General features: G+C 36.6%; 2 protein-coding genes across 2 annotated transcripts; one reads left to right on the top strand and one right to left on the bottom strand.

Moving 5' to 3' along the window:
* The first annotated feature begins 6,988 nt into the window (after positions 1-6,988).
* LOC104592345 (potassium channel AKT1-like) lies at positions 6,989-13,890 on the top strand. The gene is made up of 11 exons (XM_010251673.3): positions 6,989-7,318; positions 8,014-8,379; positions 8,467-8,524; positions 8,612-8,929; positions 9,233-9,478; positions 9,565-9,663; positions 9,894-9,926; positions 10,053-10,238; positions 10,548-10,742; positions 10,849-10,924; positions 12,614-13,890. Exons 1-11 carry the CDS (start codon positions 7,134-7,136, stop codon positions 13,480-13,482), a joined length of 2,631 nt encoding a protein of 876 aa, XP_010249975.1. The 5' UTR covers positions 6,989-7,133; the 3' UTR covers positions 13,483-13,890.
* A 5,749-nt stretch (positions 13,891-19,639) lies between these two features.
* LOC104592344 (putative boron transporter 7) lies at positions 19,640-25,929 on the bottom strand. Its single transcript, XM_010251669.3, has 14 exons — positions 25,649-25,929; positions 24,681-24,786; positions 24,223-24,305; positions 23,879-24,071; positions 23,655-23,793; positions 23,385-23,550; positions 23,118-23,284; positions 22,691-22,864; positions 22,511-22,606; positions 22,300-22,416; positions 21,791-22,113; positions 21,389-21,671; positions 21,178-21,299; positions 19,640-20,000 (listed from the first exon to the last, which is right to left on the bottom strand). Exons 2-14 carry the CDS (start codon positions 24,782-24,784, stop codon positions 19,940-19,942), a joined length of 2,028 nt encoding a protein of 675 aa, XP_010249971.1. The 5' UTR covers positions 24,785-24,786; positions 25,649-25,929; the 3' UTR covers positions 19,640-19,939.
* Between the last annotated feature and the right edge of the window lie 1,561 nt (positions 25,930-27,490).

Raw genomic sequence — 27,490 nt, 5'->3', positions numbered from 1 at the left:
ATTCAAAAAACAGTTGATCAAGAAATTGGAATAAAAAACATCGTAGCCAATAAGATACCATATCTTTTTCGTGTCATAGATTTTCCCTTTTCAAAAAGCCTTGCCGTCATAAAGTTCCAGATTTGTTTGTCCTCTTTCTTCCCAGGAAAATAGCTCTGCGGGTTGGGCCACAGGTCCAACACAAATAAATTGAAAGGGGGTTTTAAAAAAATAAGGGTTATTATTTAGAATATCCCACTACTTTTTGTACTTTCTCTTTTGACTTTTTGTGATACCTCCAGCCTCCAGGAACCCCTTTCAACTCCATCCTTTGAATCAAATTCTGATGCTTCAATTATTATGAAATTCCTTATAATTTTATATATTTATTAAAACCTACCTTTTTTTCTGTGTATCATTAAAACACTCCTTATATTTGTTATTGTTTTATTTAATTAATTTTTTGTCAGAAATTATTTATATTTTCTTTTTTTTTTTTTATCTGAGAATGATCATGTGATTTCTTAAAATGAGTGGAAGATGCGAAAGGGCATGAGTCCTGGGTTTTTTATTCCAAAAATATCTCTGATAGTTTTTATCAACCTATCAGAAATAAAGCCTTCTCCCCACTGATAGAGGTATTTTTGGATCAAAATTCTCTGGATCCATGCCTCTTTTAAAATTTTCATTCATTTTAAGAGATCACATGCATGACCATTTTCGTGGGTGTTTTAATAATATACAAACTAAAAGATAGATTTTAGTAAATACGTAAATTATAAGGAGGTTTTATGTAATTGACCCAATTCTAAAAATAGGCCCAAAATTCACTCAAATAATGAGCTAAATGGAATATATCGTTGATGGGGTGTGAGATGAATGAACATGTAATAAACAATAAAATTGGGGAGAAAAATAAATCAAGGGTATTTTTGTTATATAAAAATTAGTAAATAGGGTAGGCAAGCAGGTCAAGGTTATTTTTGTGATTAAAAATAAAATTGACACATGTGGATCCAGTTCTGTTGCAATTGGTATGCATTTTTTTTTCCGGAAAAGTAAGGATACACCCTATCCAGAATTCTGAAATTTTTAAATAAAAGGAGTCATCTGGAGGTATCAAAAGACAGGGTAAGTTCAAGAGAAAAAAGTGAATTTCAGATATAATAACCCATTGGGAAATACATGAAATTCAGTAAGGTTCTGTCAGGTTAGATGTGCAGACAAACTTCAACCCATCCATAGGATCTCATGGATCTCAGCAGTGTTTGTGTTATGTGAACCCAGATGAACACACAGTAGGTATGCAAAATTCAGTGGTCCCCCAGTCAGTAATTCTGCTGCATTACAATACTATATTATTCTCCACCCTTCAAATTTCCAATCCCAAGACTATTTTAACAGGGAAATCTTTTCCTGTTTGGAAAAAAAAAAAATAATTTGAACTGTTTGGGAGCTTTATTGACACGTTGTCGTGGGCAAGGGGTAAAAGAATATTTGCAACCAATAGTCATAATCAGAAAACAAACAAGGACCTGAGTGGGTGTTTTTTCCAAGGAGTCAACGTTTTTCTATTTTGGCACGTTAAATTCAATGAAAATTGTTGGTTAGATTCTTCAACAAATGAATCATTCTCTTTCTTCTTCTTTTTCATTTTTTTTTTTATTGTGATTTGTTTGTTTTCACAAAAGAGATCATTCCAGATAATAGCTTAAAGGTTCCAATTCTATGGAAAACAAAAATGGAAACAATTGATTCCACATGACCACCAGCAGTATATAGTAAATTCTTCCCAGGTTGGAGAATATATAAATGAGACCTTCTAGCTCTTCTTTCAATGCCCAATTCACAGGCGGCAGGTCAGGGCAAGCCACTGAAAAAATCTGAAATCTAAGAAGATCATTCAAAGTTTGTATGTATATATAATTAATTTGGTCAAACAAAACCACCGCCACATTCTCTTCACGCCCAGCCTCCTCACTAAGCCACGACTTAAAAACAGTTTAATAATTGTGATGGAATGCCGCCGACCAATGTTGCTTACACTAATATCCACACCGCAATAGAGAGTGTATGTGTAGAGTTCACATCTGCGCCCTACAAGGAAAAGCCTCACAATGCCCCACAGAACGTCTTCACCTTGTATTGGGATAACAAGTACGGAGATGATGAGACATCATTAGAAGATGGTCCCAATATAAGGTGAGGATGTTCTGTGGGGTATTGTGGGGCTCAGATGTATGTGTGATTTGTCAAATGTTCAAGAAGGTCTGCACCACCAACCATTCCATTGGTATTAATTCCTTGGGATGAGACTAGTGTACTGTATTAATTGCATTGTATAGGATGATCATTTACTAAAACACCTTTATTGTTATATCAATTTATCAAAACCTATCTATATATATAATTTGCATTTTACTAAAATATCTTCTATAATTTGTAATCAATTTACTTAATCTACCTTTCATTAGATCAAAGTGGCAAACGATAGTTTTGACCCCAACCTTTTATTTTTTATACAAAAACATTGGTATGTTGTTATTTTCAGATGATAAAACAAATAAATCTCGGTGAAATATCAATTAAGAAAATACATTACAAACTATATAGACAATGTTCCCATAAAACGAAAAAAAAAAAAAAACATAAGATAGGTTTTAAATAAATCTATAAAACTATAGAGAATGTCGTAGAAAATGACTTTTTTTTTAAATAGTGGAATTATTAAGAGGAGATATCTCAATAGGTCAACCCATTTTGTGGTTAGAATTGTTGGTTAAGTCAGCTGACATATGCGCTGTTTCTCTTTGATCCGCCTCATCAACTGCTGCTGCTAATCCAAACCCAACTATCTTTAGTTTGAAGGGTTGAAAGTCGAAAGAGGGGGATCGACGGGCGTAAGGAATGAGCTCAATTTGTTTACATCTTCACAATTTACTGCAAGTGGTTTCCCTTTTCTGGTCTACGAAAGGCTCCTTAGCTCAGCGACCAGTTCAAACCAGGTATGTGACAGTATTAGGATGGCCAATCATGGTAATTATATATATATATAAATATGACACCAGCTTTTGAATTTAAAGGGAAAGAGATGGTTTGGCTTATCTTGTGGCCTAAAGACGACAATTAATTCCTTTGAGGTCAAACCACTTGCTTCACCTTTTTTCCATTCTTCTTTACTCCTGCCAAGTGGTTTTGGATTTTTCTTATTATTAATTAAAAATACAAAATACAAAATTAAAAGTATGAGTGTACATATATATATATATGTATAATACATACGTGCTATCTGAGTATAAAAAAGGTGATGTCTCGTAGCAGTTATAAAATGCATATGGCCCACAATCACTCATTTTCTCACTTTACATTAATGGCTGACATGGGGCCATTTTCATTAATTCTACAGCCGGGCTATACCTCTATATATTGTGTTCAGCTACTCGAAATTTTTTATCTCCATACTTTATAATAATGTCTATTAAAATAACACATCTACATACTTTATAATAAGTTTTTTGTTTGTCCCCCTATCTCGTGATCCGCGGTGGTTTGACTTTGTACAATAATGCATTATTATTAGGTTATTAGGCTTAGACATGCCACGTTACTTTTATTTATATCATGTATATAAATATTTTAATTAGTATGACCGTCAAACAAATAAAAACACATTTCTCTGTTTGTTTGTAACGCGAATCTGAATCACACTTTAATTGGTTCAGTTTTGTATCTATTTGTTTCTAATTCTGATTAGCACTTTTATAGACATGAAATTTATACTTTTTGTCTCGTTTGCACTTATTAGCGGTATAAATTACAGATTTTGCATCTTTGGTTATGTTTGATTACAGTGTAAATTTATTTGTACTAGTACAAATGTATAGGAGTGTAAATGTAAAAATCGTTAATTTTTGTTTTAATTTTGTTTTGGATTTTACTTTATTCTGCTTCATATTTTAGTTTACTTCATTTATACCATAATCAAATAAAATATACTAAAATTTAAAACAAAAATAGGTCAGAATTTACACTCAAATCATTTGCACTGTTATATGGTTTTGCATCACTGCAAGTTTATTTACATTGCAACCAAACACAACCTTGTATTTGTAGAATGCAGAACCTTGTATTTTTATATTATTTTGTGTATTTTTGCACCGTACATATTTGTATCTGTACTTCTTACTGTATTCACAAACAAATAATCATCCTCTTGCTTCCACTCTCTTGCATATAATGTGAGACAACATAATTTTATTTCCTATTCTATATTTGTACTTCTTACAAGCAAATAAGACAAAGTCAAATTTAAAGCAAAAATAAACTATAATTTACACACCCTATTTTCACTTTCATGTATTTATACTAAGAGGGTCCAATCGAGTCAAATCAAGCAGAACTTTGGTATGTCTCGGCTCGAATAATTAATTGAGCTTACCTTGAGGTTCAAACTCATTTAGAATCTAACTTAAATCGGACTTAATTGAACTCAAGCCCAAACTATTTGATTAGAGCTAGATTCGATTGTAGTCTTAAAAATTTACACTAATGCAAATGAATTTGAATAACAATCAAATTGGACCAAAAAATTTGGTTAAAAAATTACTCATTTTGTTATATATATAAAAAACAAATCATACATAATCACAAATACCCCCAAGTGTAGAATAATTTTAATGTGGAATATAGCTATAGTGCCAAAAAGGTATGATAACTAAAACAATTTGATATTTTCATTTAAATTCACATGAAATTTTAATTAGTTAAAATGTTTTGGATACGGTGACCTTTTCGTATCATAAAATTGCCAACATTGTTTTTAGCAAATGCTTTTAGGGTAAATTTATGATGCTAGAACTATATGGTATTAGAAGAGCTGTGACCAATCAAAACCCCATAAATTTTGACAAATACCACCTGATTAGTTACCACTTAGTTAAAGCGTGGGGATAGTACAATGTGATTATCAATATCTCAGCTACTATGTCATTAACACAATAGAATTTTAGTGTTTTTTGGCTATTGCAACAAGTTAGGGATGATCATAGAAGGCCAGGCTGAGTTTTTACAGGGTGTCAATATCATTAACCCCACACCCTGCCTTGATATTATATGTCCTCTTTTCTTCCCAGGCTAAATTCACATCTACATCCCACAAAAGGGCGCACATTCTCACCTTGTATTGGGAACATCTCCTAGTAATGTCTCATCATCTCCTGTATTTGTTATCGGGAGATGTTCTCAATATAATGTGGAGATTTGTTGTGGGGTGTAAATGTGAATTCTCCCAGGCCGGGTTAGAGATCTGACCTGGCTCTTATGAATTAAAATTAAAATTTTAATTTAATTTTATATTTATAATTATAATTATATTCATTAACCCCACATTGCACATCTCACCGTACATTGTGAACACCTCCCGCATTTATCATGGAGAGAGATGTTCCCAATACACATGGATGGGAGGTGCTGTGTGGAGATGTAAGATGTTCTCAATGTATATCTGCAGTGACCGGTTGGGATGTTATTGGAAGCATTATATTGGTAGAAGATACCTGAACCCTGCATAGACATGCATAGATCACATCTGCGCCTCACATGGACATCTCTACGTGCATTGGGATCATCTCCCAATACAATATCACATCTCTACCCCACAAAGGAATTCACATCTATGCCCCACAATGTCCCACAGCGCATCCCCGCCATGTATTTGAAAATATCTCCTGATGATAGTACCAGACTCGATGATATCATCATCGGGAAATGTTCCTAATACAAGGCAAGGATGCGCTGTGGAACGTTGTAGGGCACTGATCTGAACTCCCCACAAGGGGCCGCCCCACAGCACATCCTCGCTGTGTATTGAAAACATTTCTCAATGATAACATCATTAATTCTAATTCTATTATGGAAAAATATTCTCAATACACGATAGGAATGTGCTGTGGAATGGCCCCTTGTGAGAAGGAGATGCGAACTCTCCCAATACACGGTGGGATATGATGTGGGGTGTTCGTGGGGCGCCCTAAGTGAAGCGCAGATATGAATAGTTATTAGTTCCATTGCTCATGTCATTTTAATATTTTATTGGAGAAATTCGAGACACAATTTCCAAAAAAATTCTCTACTCACTATTTTATTCACGCGTACGGTACGAACTGTTTACCACTACCATTAACTCACCCAACTACTCATTTATTTCATAATTCAGAAGCAGTAAATTCGAATTGGGATTTGCTTCTGGCTTTAAAAAAATTTCGGATTTGCTATTATAGATTAGTCCGCGTCTCACACCAACCTTAACACGTTGCAGCCGTACATTGAGAATATCTCCGTACGGAAATGTTTCAGATGTTTCGAACTCAGTATAAATGCTCTTCATCTAACACTAAAAGATAGGCACTTTGATGACACCGCCCATCAGCGAACGGGTGGGACCCCTTCAGGTTAACAATCGGACGGCATCCGATCCTTATTATTGGGCACAATAAATTCATCCATTCATTCCTACCGTCAGATTAATAGGAAAGAATTTACACAGTCTAAACGGGACCCACAAAATAAATTAGATCTCAATTATATTCATCCATCCATCCCCTTTCCCTTAATCCCCCAACCCCCGGTGGCAGTGGGATTTGGTCTCTACTACGACGAGTCAGAGAATCTACCAACTGAGCCACCATCAGTGGCCTAGTTTACTACTTTCCTTTCCTTGCTTATCAAATTTTGATTTTCCTTTTCAGTTAGCGAGTTTTATTTGGTAATAAATCAGGGGCATTCGATTGGTGGTTCTATTTTCGGTTGTGAATTACGATATGTTTTTCTGACTTCTGAGAAAAACCGAACTTGGTTTAAGATTTCTAGAATCGGAACTCAGCGAACTTCTACTTCATTCCGAGTATCAAAGACAAACTCAATGAATCCGTCAACCCCAATACCGCCTCAGTCGGTAACTCGGTAAGGACTAAGGACTGAAGTACTAACTATATAGAGCCGTGGAACAGGTGGTAGGACTAAGGAGCGATGGACTACAGACAAGACGAAGAACACAAGAAGCAGCGAAGACACTAGACAGCGTCTTCGAGAGGGAAGAAGAATAAACTTACTGGAGAAAACTCGAGGCCGTTGGGGAGCATTGGAAAGTTGCAGCAATGCCGGAGAGAGCTAGGAGAGGGGTTTTTAGGGGCTACGTCTGTGGGCAGGAGATAGAACAGATGTCTTTGGATGGAAGCCATTACAGCCTTACAAGCGAGATTCTACCTTCGCTTGGGGCGAGAAGCAATCGCAGAGTTAAGCTTCGTAGGTTCATCATTTCTCCTTACGATCGTCGTTACAGGTGATGATAATCCTCTTTTTGTTTCGTTCGAATATCTTCATTATTTTTCGTTCTTTCTTTCCAAGCTCTTGATCATGGGCTGCGTTCTTTTTTCTTTTTTTCTTTCCTTCATATCTTGTTTTCATTTTTCTTCGTTCTTTCGAAGTTATTGATCATGGGCTGCATATTTTTTTCTTTTCTTTCTTTTGTATCTTGTTTTTTCTATTATTTTTGTTTATTGGAAATAAGAAAAAAAATATTTTCCTTGCTGTGTTTTGCTGCTATGTCGATATTTTCCTTGTTGAGATAGTATGTTAATTTGTTTGGTATGGTGTTAACTTCTGAAAATACTTGAATTTCTTGCTGGTTAAATGCAGTACTTGATGATACTCACTTGGATTTTGATGGTTTGCTAGAGCAATATTTTCTTTCCATTCTTACTTTGGCGGTTGAGTTTGTGTTATATTTCAGAGTCTGAGAATGGACATAGATAGAAGATTGTAAAGTCTTCTATTGAGTGAAATTCACTCTGCAGCGGTTGTATTGGTTTAATTTTTGGCCTTTTGGAATCTTGTCATTCCTATCGTATGTATGTGTCTGGCTTTCTGTCTTTAAAAGTGTGGAGGTGATTATGCGACCATTTAGAGGTTTTTTGCTCTCATAATTAAACAGGTCTATGATTCTTAACTAACCCGTTAATCAACTGATTCTTGCAGAATTTGGGAATCTTTTCTGGTCATTCTTGTTCTCTATACTGCATGGGTATCTCCTTTCGAATTTGGATTCCTTGAGAGACCGAAGGGAGCACTAGCCATTACTGATAACGTGGTTAACGCATTCTTTGCCATAGATATCGTCCTCACATTTTTTATTGCCTACCTTGATAAAATTACTTATCTTCTCATTGACAACCCTAAGCAGATTGCTTGGAGGTACACTAGTACCTGGTTAGCCTTTGATGTCATATCCACAATCCCTTCTGAACTTGCTAGGAAGATGTTGCCCTCTTCTCTGCAGTCGTATGGATTCTTTAACATGCTTCGTCTCTGGCGTCTCCGAAGAGTGAGTTCTATGTTTGCCAGGTATGGTTGTATTCAAGCCTTTTAATTGTAGAGTATGATATGTGGATTTCTGGATTACAAATGTTGGTGGTGTTCTATTTTGAACAGATTGGAGAAGGACAGGCACTTCAATTACTTTTGGGTTAGATGTGCAAAGCTTATCTGTGTAAGTGTCTCAGAGGAGCCTTGGGTTATTATTGTTAAAAGGGTGACTCTTTATTTGACCTACCTTATTTTTCGGATCTTTCTATAGGTCACTCTATTTGCAGTTCATTGCTCTGGCTGTTTCTATTACCTTATTGCTGCACGGTACCATGACCCCAGCAAGACATGGATTGGAGCATCTATAGAGAACTTTCTTGAGACAAGCCTGTGGATTCGCTACGTGACTTCACTTTACTGGTCCATCACTACTCTCACAACTGTTGGTTATGGTGACCTGCATCCTGTGAACACAAGGGAAATGATCTTTGACATCTTCTATATGCTCTTCAACCTTGGATTGACAGCATATCTCATTGGAAATATGACCAATTTGGTTGTCCACGGGACTAGCCGAACTCGGAAATTTGTAAGTCACTTCTCAGCTCTTTGTCTATATCCACAATCAAGGATGGAGCCTTGAATGATGAAAATTGCAACATAGTTGGTTAATTACTTTTGCTGTTTGTAATTTTCATCTTGCTTAATAACTAGCTATTCATCATTGCTATGATAACATGGCAGGGAACTACGTAGTATGCTATTTCTATTGATTTTGTTTTATTTAATATTGAGGGATATTTGCCTATGAGCTGTGTTTTTCCTGTTAAGGAATTAGGTTCACTTGTGGTTTTGTTGTGTGTTTATCAATTTTCCCTACTTGGAAATACAGAGGGATACAATTCAGGCAGCCTCAAGTTTTGCTCAGAGGCACCAACTCCCAGTCCGCCTGCAAGACCAGATGCTTGCACACTTGTGTTTGAAGTTTAGAACAGACTCAGAAGGGCTGCAGCAGCAAGAGACTCTTGATTCACTCCCTAAAGCCATCCGATCAAGTATATCACATTTTCTCTTCTACTCTCTTGTTGATAAGGTGTACTTGTTTCGTGGGGTATCCAATGACCTGCTATTCCAACTGGTAATATACTAGTAGCACCCCAAAATTTAATGTACTATTTATTCTTTCTCCTTACCTTGACATTTGGTATTCTATAAATGTTGAAGGTCTCAGAAATGAAAGCTGAATATTTCCCTCCAAAAGAAGATGTGATCTTGCAGAATGAAGCACCTACAGACTTTTATGTATTGGTTACTGGTGCTGTGGTGAACACCTAACTTCCTTTAGTTTTTCACTTTTTTCCTCTATATTCTTTTCCTACTATTTGATTTATATATCCGGTAATAAAAGTTATGCGCTCAAGCATAAGCATTGATTAATGGACCATCATTCTTCTACTTCTCACTCAAGAGCTAGGAACTCTGACCTAGACCTAGTCCTTATAGGAAAAGAAAATCAATTAAAATAGCTTCTAATTGTGAAGTTAGCTTTGCAGGACCTTCTGGTGCTGAAGAATGGAACTGAACAGGCAAGTATAAGCATTAAAACCTTACTGTATAATATTTATTATAGGTGGACCTTTGAAAATGTTGCTAATGTAGATTTTCCAAAACACTGGGATCACTCTCTAAGACAGAGCAACGGATGATTACAGGTTGTTGGAGAGGCAAATGCTGGAGATATCTGTGGTGAGATTGGAGTACTCTGTTACAGGCCTCAGTTGTTCACTGTCCGCACCAAACGACTGAGTCAACTTCTGAGGTTGAACCGTACTGCTTTTTTGAATATTGTTCAGGCCAATGTTGGAGATGGCACTATAATCATGAATAATCTCCTGCAGGTTTGTAGAACTGATAATCAAAATGACATTTATGGGAACATTTTATTAGCTAAGCTATCCAAGGATAGGAATTTCTTTTAATTATTTGAAAATCCCTAAACAGTTTTACCTTTTATAGTGTTTGAGCTTCTTTTAGTTCATCCCTATTCCTTAACTAATCTGTGTATCCTCAATCAAAATTAGTAGGATTTGGAGGTATATATTCCATTTGTCATAGTAGGCTTATGATATTAAACCCCTATAAGTTGTATGGCCAGCTGTAACATGCTAAATTAATATTGGACTTCTTATCCCTTTCTATGGAGGCAGCATCTGAAAGAACTGAAGGACCCATTGATGCAAGGGATTTTAACAGAGACAGAGAACATGTTAGCTCGGGGTAGGATGGACCTTCCACTAACTCTGTGCTTTGCAACGCTTAGAGGAGATGATCTGTTGTTGCATCAGTTACTAAGAAGGGGTTTGGATCCAAATGAATCTGACAACAATGGGCGCAGTGCTCTGGTATGAAAATTTCCTCTTCTAATTTATTTTTTTAGAGACTTTGATTTCTTTTAAATAAGTCTCTTATCTGTGCTTTTTTTTTTAATCTTCTATGATATATAACCAGCACATAGCAGCATCCAGAGGAAGTGATAACTGTGTCCTTCTTCTACTTGACTATGGAGCAAACCCTAACAGCAGAGGTATCTAATAGCCAAATCCATTCATAGTCAATTGTTGTTAAAAATTTTATGCTCACTCTGTTTTCTCCTCTCCTTATGTTGTTTTGTTTTCCTATTCTAGGTTCTTTTATCTTTTATATTTCTAATTGTAGGTTGACTTGATTGCTCAGATTTTGAGATTATTACAGTACCTCATTAGTCATTGCATATCCTTTTTCCCCCAATGTTAAAAACAACCTCACATATGTTTCTTGTAATGCAAGTATATGTGATGTTTGTGAGCTAATCCAGAACCCAGTACCATCACTGAGTACTACCTATGAAATAAATATGCTCATATATACATGACTTGTCCAGTCAACTGTATATAAAAATGTCATGTTTCAGCTATAGAAAAAAGTCAATCATAAATGATGCTGGTCCCATCATTCCTGAAGATTGTGGATGAAGGATCATATATGAAAGTTTGCGTTTGTTAATTTCTCTGCATCTTTTTTATGGATGAAGGATCAAATGGATAAATAGATGCAGAAGTGAATAAGTGGCAGCATAACATGCTTGTTATTTGCTTGAGCAATGCATCTGCTATCAAAAGTATGTGAGAGCCTTGCTGATAAAGTAATAGGCTCCCTGACTAAATTCATAATAGTGCAAGATTTCATCGGAATGGTTTTATGTTTTCTTTATTTCTTCAAGTTGCTATATTTACTTTTCTCTTGTGGAAGCTGTTATGTTGTCCTTGAGAAAATAGATTAACAATATTTTGCTTGTGATGACTTTCCCTATAATTGCACAAGTTGCATTCTACTTATAAGGACATTATAATTAAAATACTGAACTGAAGGAATCCTGTCTCTGTTACTTGTCATCATGACTTCAGAAAGGTTTCTTTCTCTGATACAGACACGCTTATGTGCTGCCTTCTTTGGTATTACATGTGTCAATTATGTGGTACTTGTTCATTGAATGATCCCCTCATTGTATAAAATTTAGCCAAGTTCTTTTTATATAATAGTAATAATAATAATAATAATAATAATATACACAGATCTTATATCTTTTAATTTTACCCATTTACCCAGTGTGACATTGACATGTGCCCCCTGTACTTTTTTAAATGTCTCCATTGGTCAACTATGAAACCAACTCATCGAATCATCTTCCATTTATGACAAATGCAAGTATAAAAAAAGGCCATCAGCAATGATGGTCCTGATTACCCTGGGGCTTGGGAGTGGTGTAGTAGATACAGATCTAACCTTTGGCATTTTAGCATGAAGTGGCCACTGGCCAGTCTCAAATTTGAGCCCGATGTTCTCATACTCATAGCCCAAGGTATAATCATTGCACAAAAAATGGCCCTACCACTAACCAATACATCCTTTCTAATTTCAATAGAGTTATTTTTTTTTTTTTGACTTACGGTATTATAAGAAGAGCAAGGGAAGACCAAAGAAAATGTGGTCTGCAGTGGTAAAAAGTGATTTAAGGTCTTATGATTTGACAGTACATATGACTCTTGATAGAGCACAATGGTCCGACAGGATTTGTGTAGCTGACCTAAATAGTTTGGACTATGGTTGAATTGAGTTAAGCTTTCTTTTAGAAATATATTGGGGTATGTATTGTATGCAGATCTGGTAATCAAATTTACACATTCAAAACTTTGTTAGGTACTAATCATAAACATGAATGGTTTCTCACATGCAGATTCTGAAGGAAACGTTCCCTTGTGGGAAGCAATAATGGGGCGGCATGAACCAGTGATCAAACTTCTGAAAGACAATGGTGCAAACATTGTTTCAGGTGATGTGGGTCAGTTTGCATGCACTGCTGCTGAGCAAAATAAGTTGGACTTGCTCAAGGACATTGTACGCCATGGTGGAGACGTTACACTCTCCAGAAGCAATGGAACCACTGCACTTCATGTTGCAGTTTGTGAGGGGAATATTGAAGTAGTTGAGTTCCTTTTGGACCATGGAGCTGACATTGACAAGCCTGATTCCCATGGTTGGAGCCCCAGGGATCTGGCAGAGCAGCAGGGCCATGAAGAAATAAAAACCCTCTTCCAATCAAAGAAAGAGGCAAAGAATCAGTCAACCATTATTGTTTCTGAGCAGCAAAGGGTACGCTACCTTGGGAGGTTTACAAGTGAGCCATCACTCTATGCTTTGTATCCAGGTGGTGCTGCCATTCACCCAGAGATGCCTTGGAGGGACCGTCGAAGGCGGAGGACTGACAACTTCCACAACTCTCTATTTGGTATCATGTCAGCTGCCCAGACAGGTGATAAGGGTCTGGTTCCTCTAACAGCCCATGTTAATTGCAGCAAGAGTTGTGGCAATTACCCTGCCAGAGTTACAATTACTTGCCCAGAGAAAGGCTTGGTGACTGGAAAACTTCTACTCCTGCCGCAGTCCATTGAGGAATTACTGGCAATATGTTCTCAAAAATTTGGGTTCTCTCCATCCAAAGTCTTAAGCAAAGAGGGAGCCGAAATCGATGATATACAGCTGATTAGAGATGGTGATCATCTTATTATTGCTAGTGATTATGGGACGGAACGGGCTAAGGATTGAAGCTGGGAATTTTCCATGGATAGATTGCCCTTTGTTTTCTTCTTTTCCTCCTCTTGGATTGGTCCAATTGTGCGATTATATCCTTGTGGAGCCCATATGGATCGTCATTTTGACTTTTGGGGGCTTGTATGGACCAAAGGAGGATGGTGACCGGTGGTGGTTTGTACTTTGTAGAAAAGAGGGAAGAGAGACTGATGATAGTAAACAATGATGAAGCTTGCTTACAATAGTGGAGAAAATAAACAAACGAAATGGATAGATGAACCTCTTGGAGGGGAAAACAGCTTTTAAAGGGTTGAAGATCAAAGTGTAAATGCAAGTTATTTTCTTTTTTTATATTTAGTTGAAGAGAAGAAGCTTTGTAACCTTTAGAAGGGAATCTAATTGTAAAAAGAATTTTTGTTCTCATGGCTTCTCTTTCTTTTTTGGACTTCTGTCTAAAATATTTCCGCTCTAAATCATCATCATCATCAAATAATAATAATAGTATCATGCACCAAATTTCTTAAATTCTATAACAATAACAACTACCACAATAATAATAATAATAATAACTTTTTGCAAAAAATTGACCAAACTAATTGACAATTTCAATTATGTTTTAAAAATAATAGCAAATTGAGTGAGCAGGAGAAAACATGAAGTTTTTAGGACAAAATTATCCTTTTGTTAAAAACAGAATCCATCAAATCCAAAGAGTGTTCATGTTTCTTTAGTTTGACTCCATCCATTCAAACTGCGACTAGTTAGAAGCATCTTCAATTTTGAGTTCGACTCTGTCCATTCAAACTATGGCTGGCTGGAAGTATCAACTCCATCCATTCAAACGACTTCAGATTTGGAAGCATCGATTCCATTTGGTTAGGAAGCATTAACTTAATCAATTCAAACTATCTGGCTGGGAAGACTTCCATCTTCAAAGCAATATTCCTCCTACTTCGAGTTCCAGTGATTTGGGGTCCCATTCTCTAAGTTTGAGTTTGAAATTACTGTTTGTCTTTTTGCAAACTTCAGGGTTAGCAAGAAGGGGTTTCTTCTTCTAACCTCGATTTGGGGTCCCATTCCCTTTATTTTTTTTCTTGTTTCTTGTTTCGCCAACTCTTTTTAATTGGCCTAGGTAGATTTTACATATTTTGTTTTTTGTTTGTTGTGTCTTTGTATTTGTATTTCATTGTTTAAGTAATTGATGTGATTCATTGGTCAAATTCTGATTGTGTATTCTTTTGTTTAAGGAATGAAAGTGATCCCCTTCCTCTCAAAATGCAACTAAATGATGATTTAGTCGAGTATTTGCAAAATATAAGTAGAAGAAATAAGACTTAGAAGTCAATAGAAAGTTGGAAATGAATGGTTGTCAGAATTACATAAATGGCAACTATATGATGATTTGAATGTTGAAGAACCTACAATTTCTTTTGACCAAAATATCAGTATATAATAGCTCATAAAATGAGTTAATATACATAGGATTCTAGAACGTGAATTATATAAATGGCAACCATATGATGATTTGAATGCTAAATAAGTCCTAGTAGAGGCACTAGAGGTAGAGATTTATGGTTGTGCACAAACATGGCTTGTGTGCTTTGACATAGTGGAATGGCACCTACACAATAAATGCATGATGCAATTTGGGTTTCTAAGTCTATAAATATGAGAATCATATAGAACCAAGAGGTTCATTGAGTGCTAAATGATTTTGATGGTGTAACTATGATGCAAAGTGATAGATATTTGCAACTATAATTTATGTTTTAAAATGCCAAAAAAATTATGTTTCAAAATTGCGAACAACTCTGTGTAATGCCGATGGTATCCAGCTTTGTAAAAAACTATCCGGTCTGTGTAATGTCGGATGGTTTCCAACTCTGTAATAAACCATCCAGTCTTCTCCATGCCGCATGGTTTATACACTCGTGAGAATCACATACTACCGTATGGAATGTTGGTCTTTAGATGATTTTGATGGTGTAAATACTATTTTATCACCTGAGGGGGCTAAAATTTACAACTGCAATTGAAGATTCAAAACTGAAATAAACCATCCGATCTATGTAATGCCAGATGGTTTCCTACTCTACAAAACACTATACAATCTGTGTAATGCCGGATGGTTTCCAACTCTGTGAAACACTATCTGGTCTCTGTGTGATGTCGGATGGTTTCCAACTCTATAATAAACCATCCAGTCTATGTAATGCCGGATGGTTTCCAACATGGTTTTTGAATTGCCATTGACCCAAATGGTTGGACCGTTCAGCCTAGGAACCATCCAGGCAACTGGTTCCGTCTTACCCCAAACCCAGCCCTTGGCCAAAAACCATTGAATCGGTCAATGACCCATTGACCCTGGCGGTTGAACCGTCGACCCATTCAACGGTTTTGGCCATTTTTATTTTCAATTATTATTTTTTTATTTTTGTTGTTAGAATGGATCATCCCTTCAAATCAGACAGTCGAACCATCGACCCAAAAATCAGTGGCCATAATGGTTTCGTTTCTGGGTTGTTTTTTAAAACCATGGTTTCCAATTCTATAATAAACCATCCAGTCTTCCCCATGTCAGATGGTGCCTAAATACGTTAAACACCACCCAAGTTGCTCTATACCAGATAGTCCAAGCAAAAAATCTATTCTTGTTGTTGATCATATAAGTAGATATGTAGTTTGAATATTAATCACACAGATAAGCATTATGAGCTATATTCAACTGTCTTGCTATTTTAGCCAATCTGGCATTACCATTCACCACCTTCCTCTAGTACACTTGCTTTGAAGATGGAGTCAGTGCTTCCCAACCAGCCATAGTTTGAATCGATCAAGTTAATGCTTCCCAACCAGATGGAGTCGGTGCTTCCCAATCTGAAGTCGTTTGAGTGGCTGGAGTTGATGCCTCCAGCCAGTCGTAGTTTGAATTGATGGAATCGAATTCGAACTTGGAGATGTTTCCAACTAAATGGATGGAGTCGAATTCAAACTTAGAGAAGACAAACGGAATATGAATGCTTTTTGGATTATGTGGGTTCTATTTTTAACAAAAGGGTAATTTTGTCCTAAAAACTTCATGTTTTCTCTCGCTCACTCAATTTGCTATTATTTCTAAAATATAGATGAAATTGTCTTTGACCAAACTTGGTCAATTTTTTTTTGCAAAAAGTCCTAATAATAATAATAATAATAATAAGTTTTCAAAACATACACAACCAATAACATTGTTTAAGAATCAATGTTTTTTTCCGAGACAAGGTAACTCACGGGGCAAAGTGATGAAACTATTTTTTTTTCTTTACTCAAACGTTTTCTAATTTGGATTTAATCAACTAATATTATAAACAAAAATAGAGTTGAACTTAATGATAGGAAGTGGACTAGAGGTTTGGTGATAATCTATTAATTCTTGTTTGTAACGATATAATAAGTTAATATTCGTGGGTGTTAACCGTGAGAACCCCTAATTAACAATTGTAAATTATGGAAGGCCGTTTAGCTAAATTTCATTGATAGTTTATCTATAAAAAAAGAAAAGAAAAAGAAAGAGATTCCATCAGTGTTTCAGAACAAGAAAAAAAGAAAAAAAATCAGGATTAACAAGAGAAATGTCTAGGTTTATATGGATCCAACACGAGTAAATTTAGTAAATCAACAAGACCTCCCCAAGGTTTTTTGACTTATTGTAAAACAACAAGAGTCTAAGATCTTTCCTTTATTAATGGCAATGGAGCAGGTTCGGGGCAGGGATCATACTTTTTGTCCCCAATCCCAAGTTTTAAATTAATCCTCGTCTCTAACTCGAATTGCCATTGGGGAAAAAATTAACCTCCATTCCTGGTTCCTAATTAATGAAGACGGATTCTCTATTAGGGACCCAAATTTTTAATTAAAAGTTTGTTTATGAAAAAATATTTATTTAAAATGAAAAAATTAAAATGTAAATGATATTTTTTTGATATATGTAGGGTTGGGGGGTCGGGTCAAGGACTTCACTCCTCTTAGTGCAGAGCACAAGTATATTGGTGGAGGGGTCCTTAGCCCCCTCAAACTTTTTGTCAAGGCTCTGCCACTACTCTCCATCCCTGTCCCTGATCGAATATCCCCATCCCCACAAAGATGGTCTCTATCCCTGTCCCCGCGGGGTCAGAGAGGTTAGGCACTCAACAGGGATGGAGAAAATTGCCATCCCTACATTCCTTTTGGTTGTACACTTTTACATATTAACTTTAGATATCCTTCATGTCATGATGGCAGTTTTACTAATAATGCTCAAAGGGCTTATGCTTTTGTATGTCTGACTAAGAATGGGCTTTTTGTGGCAGGAGGTTTAGATGGTAGAGTCGGCTCTTCAGATGGAGCTATGTGCGATTGAAGCGGCTATTTCTTTTGTTGTGGAAAGATGTTAGGGGTTATAGCAGATAATGGCAACTTTTGGGCCCTAATATCAATAAAAGTAATACTTTTAAAAAAGATTCAAAAATATGTTAACTTTTTAAAAATAATATCAATTAAGGGTAAAAACACTGTTCATCTTCTTCCTCTTGCAATCCATTCATTAGCGCTGCCGCCTTTGGCAACGTTGCCGGAGGTGGGCGGAGGTAGAGGCAGCGGCGGCGGCGCTGGTGGGTGGAGGTGGCGGCATTGGGCAGAGGAATGACCGCCACCGCTGCCTCTGCCTCTGCCCACCTCTAGCAACATTGCCGGAGGTGGAGGTGGAGGTGGGCGGAGATAGACGGCGGTACTGATGAATCGATTGCAAGAAGAAGAAGATGAACAGTATTTTTGCCCTTAATTAATATTATTTTAAAAAAATTAACTTTTTTTTTTAATTTTTTAAAAATATTACTTTTATTGATATTAGGACCTTAAAGTTGTCCTTATCTGTTATATTTCCATAAAAAATTTCTACTTTTTCTGATAACATTAACTTGTTAGTTAAATTCTGGGTTTGTAAATATTGGCCCGCAACTGTGGCATGTGGTGGACCAAATCTTATTTTGTTCTAGCACTTTGGAAGTTTATTTTCAGTATACCCTAAGAAGTTAATTACAAGAAGGGCCCAAATGTTGAATGGGGAGGTGGCACATTTTGATATTCCTTCCCTTTTTATGAACTCTGTATATAAGAATTTTTGTTCTTGTAATGGTAATTAGTAGTAGTTTTGATTGGATAGATCCTTTTTTTTTTAAATAGATTGGATAGATTCAAGTATAAATGTTTGTAACATCTTCACATCGGGTTATGTATTTACTTTGGAGGAAATACCTTTTTGAGGTTCTTCTTGGGAGTGTTTACACGTAATAACACTTTCTAATGTCTCTTGTGAAGCACGTAGTGGGGCTAATGTGATTCAATCATACTATTCATATTAAATACAATATCCGATGCATCAGAATATAAAATTATGTTTGAATCTCCTGTATATGTAGCTTCCTGTAAGAGCTCTCTGATTAATTCTCACCATTCAGCTTCTCCTTCTAAATCGGATCATAATGTAATTTGATTTATTATATAATGCAAAATTTGAAGTTGCTTTTCCATTCACTGGATCATAAGCTCCATCAATATAACAAGTATTAAGGGTCCATTGAACTTGCAGTTGGAATCGGAATTAAAATTTTTCAAATAAAGAAATGTTATTTCAGCAGAAATGGAAATAGGATTCGGATTCCGTCCGACCAAATAATTAGAATCGAAATAACCCACTCTAATTCCAATTCTAGACTCCTATTCTTCCAAACTAAACGGGACTTAATACTATTTGAACATGAAATGTCCTGTCGCATGCATTTTTAAGTGAATATTGCATTAAGACTTCTGAATGAAAGGTTACATATTCCCTTAGCTTGCATGTTGTAGCAATTGAAAAGGATTCAGTAATGGATATTATCATCATGTATCTTACTATTCCTCTTTATCCCAGATTTTTTTAACACACACAAAGCTGCTTCATTAATAAGGAAAACGGGGGTTCTGAATACACATATTCCTCCTCCCTACTCTAATATATCGGCATCCGAAAAACAACAATGGATCAGTGTTTCCTCAATCCTCACTTGGGTTACACAAATAACACATTTTTTTCCCATCTTCCGGTGCAAAGGATGATGGTTCTTTTTTCGTCAAATACAAAAACAATTAAAATAGTGTAATATAACGCAATTACTTAAAAAAAAAATAACGCCAAAATTTCATATATAATACAATTACTCATCATAACAAGAATTAAACAAGGGCCAGTGCTTCATTCCAATACCAAATGCAAGATATCTGAATCTAAACTCCTTCACAAGCCCAATCACGTCCTCTCTTTAAATTTGGACTTATACCTAAAGAAAAACAAAAAAAAGAACAGCAGCAGCAACCTATTCCCATTTGCTGCTTCCTTCCCTCTCTTCTGTATCAATAGAAGATGAAGTTATTCCAACTTTATGATGGGATATCATTTCCGTCCTTGCCATCTTCATCATTGATCACTATCACTATCACTACTTTCACTTTCATCATCGGCCACTTTCAGGGTTAATCTGCCATAACACAAGAAAGGAATTATGAATGCAAAAAACATGACATGTATGCATAAAGTATAAACCACCCCTTGGCCCTTACGACAAGAAGGAAACTAAGGTCCTGTTTGGCGGTGTTTCATATTTTGTATTTTCAACAGCGTCAAAATATAAAGTACGTGATATTCTTTTGGTTTTGTACTTTTACTTTAAAAATCTTTTGAATAAAAATTTTTCAAAACAAAAATAAATAATAGTGTTTGGATACAATAAAATGTTTTACATGTTACGTGGCATAATGTAGCATTTGAATAATATGGAGATGACACATGGCATTTGAATATGAGTCATTGACATGTAAATGCCACATGGTGACATATATGGCTGCCATATGGTATTTGAAGGTAAGTCAATGGTATTAAGTGCCACGTGGCATGTAAGTGTTATTAATTATGTTCAAATGCTATATAGTAGCATATATATGCTATGTAATATCATATATATGAATTCCACGTGACAAATGAATGTTGGATCAATAACATGTGAATGCCACGTGCAATATAGATGAATGTCATGTGGCACTTGAAGGTAAATCAACGATACCACACATGTTATTTATTATGTTCAGATGCTATATGGTGGCATATATGTTATATGCCATGTGACATCATATATGAATGTCATATGGCATTTGAATGTTGAATCAAACACAAATATGATACTCTTTCCATATATAAATGCCATGTGATATCATTTGGTACTCTTTCCAAACTATCTAACGCTTAATTTGGAAGGAGTATAAATACAAATATGTACGGTGCAAATACATACAACATAATACAAATACAAGGTTTGCATATATACAAATGCAAATGCAAATATATACAATATAAATACATACAAAATAATACAAAATATAAGATTTTTCACTCTAGGTATTTGCATTTGTACTCCTTCCAAACTAAGCCTAAGTAAAAAAACACCCCACACAAACGCATTCCATTACGTCAGAGATTTCTTTGAGCTCAGATATGCTTCTTTGCGACCCCCCTTTTGAAATACGGATACGTCAGAGATGGAAACAAATTCAAAGAATCGCGTGGTCTGTTTTTTCATTTCCATCGCCGGCGTGTTCGTTGATCATTGGAGGGTCGCAGCAGATTATTTGAAGCAATGGATTGTTTAGTAATGATATCACCTGGTTTCTTTGAAGCTTTTAGTTCTAAGTTTCAGTTCCCCTCTACTGGTGGTGAGTTCATCCAGTATCTCTGCATCGCATACTTCTCGTTCACTGTCCACGCATAAAGATCCCTCCATTTCCTACACAGATGTGGCAGATTGAGTGAGAAAGTAAGTTGGATTTGAAATCCAGGCTGCCTGCATAAAGGAAAAAGAAAAGAAGAATCGACCTTGATTGAGAGGGTGCCGCGACCTCGGGAAGGAGTACCATCAACTTCCTCGTACTCAGCCGCATCTAATTCCCACAGGTGATCTGACTGAAACATCTTGGGAAGGATGTGCTCTCTTATGCTTATGAGCAGAAAGAATGGCAATGGGAACAGTATTCCAGCAATCGGTATCCATGTCAACCCGAAGCATATCAGAAGATATACAAACTGGAAGATTGTAAATTTCGCAATGATCTTGAACGGTACCGACTCCACGAAGGAAGCATGGTCCCTTTCCAGAACCCTGCATCACAAGTTCAAATGGCCAGAGAGGCAAGTCGTCGATATGATATCAGGTTACTAGTACAGAAATACCACTACTCTCGTTAGTTAATAGAACTTGAGATGGAGGGTTGTACACACTTGAATCGCCGGCGAGGAGTAACGAAGAGCAGTAATATCCGTTCCCAGAACTGGTTCCCTGGGAGGCTGTCAATAGCCATGTAGGCAAAGTATCCCCAAAGAACTGATGTGGGTATGGCTCTGATTATGGGCATCGCAAATACAGATACCCCTACGAGGACGGATTGTAAAAGATTGCTCACTCTCTGCTCATTAACTCGAACAGGCAAGTAGGCCTCAATATGCTTCTCGGGATCAAATTTATCCTTGTCATCTCCCCCAGTGCTTTGGCTTCTCATCACTGCCTCCTTCAAGCCCTTCAGCTCCTTTTTCACTGATGCAGTCTACATGATATGACACATGCAACAGTTTAAGGGAAAGCAGGTAAAGTTTTTAGGCCCTTTCACAGGAAGTAACACCGCTTGATAAGCAACAACTTGTTAAAAGAAAGGCAGAGAGAGAGAGAGAGAGATCAGAACTTGTCAAGCTAAGCAATTTGCATATAAAAACATATGCGTTAGAAAACTTACTTCAGGAGGTCTGTCCATTTGTATGAACACTTCTTGCATTCTCCCATAAATCTCTGAGGTGCTAGCTTGGTGTTTCATGCACTCTTTGACATTCTCCACCATCTTCTTTCGAATCATCTGCATAACACAGATCAGATTATATGAGCATCTAGAGGCAAAGCAACTATACTTCATGATAATGCAATACAAGTGTGGGAAACCCTCAACCAACCTGCCTCTTGAGAACAGCTAGGCTCTTGGTGTGCATGGGGGATTGTGGAAGGACTCCATTTGAAGGGGGTAATCCAATCAATCCACACAATAGAACCTGAATCCAGAGAAGCGCATAAGATTAACACAGTCTAGAGGTAATGCAGATGAACAAATAAGATTTAAAAAAATCAGCTATTACCATGAACCCAAGCAATAAAAGGTCATAATGATAAGCGGAAGGATTCTTGAGATTGAACTCTTTTTGCTGCGCCATCTGTGCCGCAACACTATGGTCAAAAAAGTATAGACCTGCTATCATCACAGCCGGTATAATTGCAGCAAAAATATACACCGGTGGGACCTTCCACATATCCTGCATTTTGGGTGCAAGAAACATATCATTCAGTGATAGTAAGCAAGAAACAATGTGCCAATAGGCGAATTGAATTGGACCAGTCCCGATTTAATGGGACAAAGTATTTATTGGATTGGATTGGACGTGATTTGGATTGGACCTGGTCCATCTGTAAAGGACTTATATTGGACCGGGTTGGGTTGGTCGCATATCCGGTCCAATGGGTTGGGTTGGTCCCAAGGGAGGGTGGACAAGACGCAAGACGGTTTACCTCCATTACTGTCCAATGGTATAATGACGCTGGTTCCCAGGGAAGAGGAGCAAAGAGCCTCCTGGGAACTCCAGAGGGGACTCTGCTTGGAACGCTGAATGACAATGCTGTCCATATCAAGACCATCAAAGGAACCCCATAATCCGCAATGAAGCTTCTAAAAGGCCCTACATTCAGTGAACGTTCAGGTTGGTACACATGCAGAGTTTCTTACTGGAAAAAGAAACAAGTTAGAGCACACATGGTCATGAGTGTTCGTTCAGGAACCTGTTCCATATAGCCATGCTCTTGCCCTTCTGCTTTTTAAAGCAGTGAAGAGTACGCCAAAGGAGAACACGATCCCCAGCAACCCATTTGTATACCGCCACTGGAAATGATATTTTTCTTCGGTAGGGTCTTCATCTTTTGGAATTTGGAATTCACTCACCAACCCCTGTCATCCAAGCATTAGCCACTGTCAGGTGTCAACGACAGCTTTTCCTCAGAAGCTGTACTAAATACATCATACATGGGTGTCTTTAGAGATCACCCAGATACCTTGATGGCCTCTTGAAAGAAAAGAACAGTTATTAACATCCCAAAAAGTTCCCCTGCAACCCTTGTAAATCTGGTGATGATCGCGCAAGCATTGAATACGGCAAGAAGAAACAACAACAGCGCTGTCCAGATGCAAACCCTGCAAAGAAGAACATCTTAGTAAATTAAGTCAAAATGTAACATAAGACGCAGGGAAAGCCGGAGATAAAGCTGCTTTCCATTACCATCCAGCCCAGGCCAAGTAAAGCTCCTTTCCCAAATCCGACCTTCCTTTACTGAAACTGTACAGATAAGTGTACATTATAACAGTGGGTTCTGCGACTCCTAGTATTAGCAGAGGCTGACCACCGAATACCGCGTGTATGATACCACAAATAGCTGTAGAAGCTAATGTTTCCACTGTGCTCAAACTTCCATCTACAACAACAAACATGAGCAGTCAGACTCATAGATGGAAATTTATAAACAATAGCAGCAACCTATTATCTTTAACTTGTAGTTGGCAGAAATCTCCATTATTAAATTGTAGAACCTATCAGAAAAACGAAAACTTGATTTTAGTGCTGACCTGTTTCTCTGCTCATTTGCTCCCCAAAGGCAATAACTGGAAGAGCCGAAGCAAAGAAAATATAGGTAGTTGGAGCCAATATCCTGAAAACAGATGAGTACCAGATTGAATGAACACGTTTTGCAGAGCAAAATGAGGAGATATCAGAGCCACCACTCTGTTCTAAGGGGGCGTTTTTTTTTGGGGATTTTGAGATGGGAAAGTTAGTCAATGGGGATCAAATTTATGTGGGCAGAGAGAGAGTTTATTTTCCTCCCTATCACTTATCCTCGTAACTGATACCTATCTCCACATGGGGAAGTTACTAACACTAATGGAAAAAAAATACCCATTTTAATAATGAATTTTTATGGATAAAATGATAATTGCATTATTTACTTGGGAAATAAAAAAATATGGGTAACTGGATAAGTAAATGAAAAAGCGAACAGGACCTAAAGCATACAAATCATATATACCTGATGCCAGAAGAAAACCCATTAGTCCAATCTTGCTTATAGCATGGTGCCCTTCCTTTGACATCTTTAATAATCCCTTTGAGTGGAGTTTTGAATTCATTCATTGCTGAGAGCATGCAAATACAAAAATGAGAGAGAGAGAGAGAGAGAGAGAGGTTTAAATAACGTATACAAGGGAGAAAATACACAAAGCTGTCTCTTGGATCCCTTAAAATTCGAAGAAGAAAATGTTCAGATTCAATGAATTCAGAATCTATTTCAGTTATTAAACAGACAAATGGTTACCCACATTATGCTGAAGAAGAATCTATCAATCCTTGGAATAGAAGTGGTTGAAAAGAAAAACAAAAGGAAAGAACAGAGCATTAGTGAAACACTCTGTTTGACATTCAAAAGGATAGAAGTATACGAACAAGAAATTCCTTGAAATCTATAAATGAAACGACAAAAAGGCACCGTCGAAAGATGTCACAGCATTCATACGAGAATTTTTAAGAGTAATACGACGTAGGACGAACCCGGAGTTTCTTAGAAGAAGAAGAAAGAAGGAAAAGGTCACCCGAAAGGTTTCATGCGCAAAAGGTAGGCTTTTATCCAGGCCTAGTGTATCAACAGACTGTTTTCTTCCAAAAAATCTGTTACTCCAAGTGAAAATGCACACGAATAAGAATGCTTCTTAACGATAAACGAAGCAAAAAGGAAAAGAAACTTTTTATTCATCAACCCGAGAACAGAACAAACAAATAAAGAATATAACGGCAAATCTGTTCTCCGAATCGATGACACTGTAAAAGAATCCATCTTCGGTGAACAAAACACGATTACAAACATCCATGTACCAAGAAACTCGACTCCACATCCGTTGATCCAGAATACAAAACCAACTAAGCTAAGCCCAAAAAAAAAAACAAAATCCCTTTGAGGAAAAAATAAATACGACGTGATAAAAGAGGCCAAGAAAAACCTACCGAGACCTCTGATAGCAGGCTCGCCGTGTCTGTGAGCAAGAAAGGAGAAGCAAATGTCCTCTGGTTCTGGCTAGGCGACGCTCATGATAAGAGAAAGAAAAGGAAAAGAAAACCAGCCGGAGAAATTTTCAGGTTCCCTGAAACGAAAACGTTAGGAGAAGCTAAAAGTCGCCGGAAATGTGAGATGTTAAGCGGGAAAGAGTTTGCCTGGAAGAGAAAGAAAAGAGCTTCGTGTTGGTTATATTGTTCAGGTGGGTTGGCTGTTGAAGCGGGAGAGAGATGAAAGCCTCTCCAAGTCTCTACTTTGAAAAACCGCGCGACCCGGTGCTGGTCCCCATTGCGCTTACACACTTTCAAGAAATCAGTCAGAAACTATTACCACGTGGCAATTTTTTATAGGATCCAATAATAAGCGGTTCCGCCTATCCTGACGGGAGGTTTTTCGCCGTTACGACGACTTGACAAGAGGTTAGCTACTAGCCATTAGCCAGCGAATCGCTAGTGTGTTTGTCCCAACTGCTAATAGGTTGTACTTGTTCATTAAAGACTAATCATGATTACGTGTCGGTAATATACAACGAAATTTGGTGTGCATCGCATCGTTATTTAGCATCCAAAATCGGGTTTGGTTATCATATCGGACGGTGAACAGCAAGTTGTCATGATTCAACCGAAAAAGGGGATGGAGAATACATCACATAATATTTAGTTATAAGAGAGAATATGTCAGGGATGAAATTGGGGTTGGGCTCAAGTTAAAATTTTACACTTTCAGCCCTTCAGGTTTATGCTTTTTTAAGCATCTGCTGTACACTTTTGGATTCTCAAAATATCTGTTAATGTGGTTTAGTTAATAATTTTAAAATAATAATAATAATAATAATTTAACCTACTATTAATTAAAAGTGTTAATAAGAGTATAGAATTTTGTTTGATTAAAATATCATATTTTTTGAATTTGGTTGCTCTCTAATTGTAAGGACAGAAATATAATTTGAATAACCATTTTTATCATTTAAATACCCCTCATATGTTAACATTCACTAGATCCTATTCTGACTACTCTCTAATTGTGAGGGCATGAAATGTAATTTGAATTACTACATTTTTTCTTATTCAACTCCCTCTAATAAATTCTTATATTTAGGGTATTAATTCTACTAATTTCATTAAATCCTATATTAATTAGTCATATTAAAGAAAAATAAGTGTGACAAAGAATAATTATTTTTATTGATGATAGAAATAAAATACAAATTTAAAACCAACCTAAAATGGAATTTAAAAAGATGAAAATACACAAAAGTATAAAATATCTAAAATAATTGTATAAAAAATTTTGGATATATCTCTAATATTGTATATTCATCGTATTAAACAAAAATAAGTGTGACGAATAAGAATAATGTTTATAGATATAAAAATATAAAAAAATTGTAGAAAATTTTAGAAACACAGTATTTACTATCATAATCATATTCATCACCAAAAACTGCAACATGCAAAGCACACACACTTACTAATAGTAGTAATAATGATGATGATGATGAAATGAATCGTTGATTCCTTCCCTCTCAAGTGGTGCTACAGAGAATCACTTGGTATATATACCTAGCGCGGGATGAAATTCTTGAAATTACAGGGTTTTTATGATAAGGTCAGCGGGCCTCGTGCATCATATTCTGTTCCCACCCCTTCATTCTCCTCTAATGTGTATTATGTTTATCTTAAAAAAAAAAAGGAATGCATGCTCGGGTACTATGCAATGCATTTGGGGTATGAATTATGAAATGTATTCTCTAGGCAGCACTAACGGATTCATCGGATTCATTTCTATGAACA

This window comes from Nelumbo nucifera, chromosome 8 (assembly GCF_055504915.1).
Source record: "Nelumbo nucifera cultivar China Antique chromosome 8, China Antique-T2T, whole genome shotgun sequence".
Classification (NCBI taxonomy): Eukaryota; Viridiplantae; Streptophyta; class Magnoliopsida; order Proteales; family Nelumbonaceae; genus Nelumbo; species Nelumbo nucifera.
Note: the sequence above shows the minus strand (reverse complement) of the source record. Positions and strands in the feature narration are given on the sequence as shown.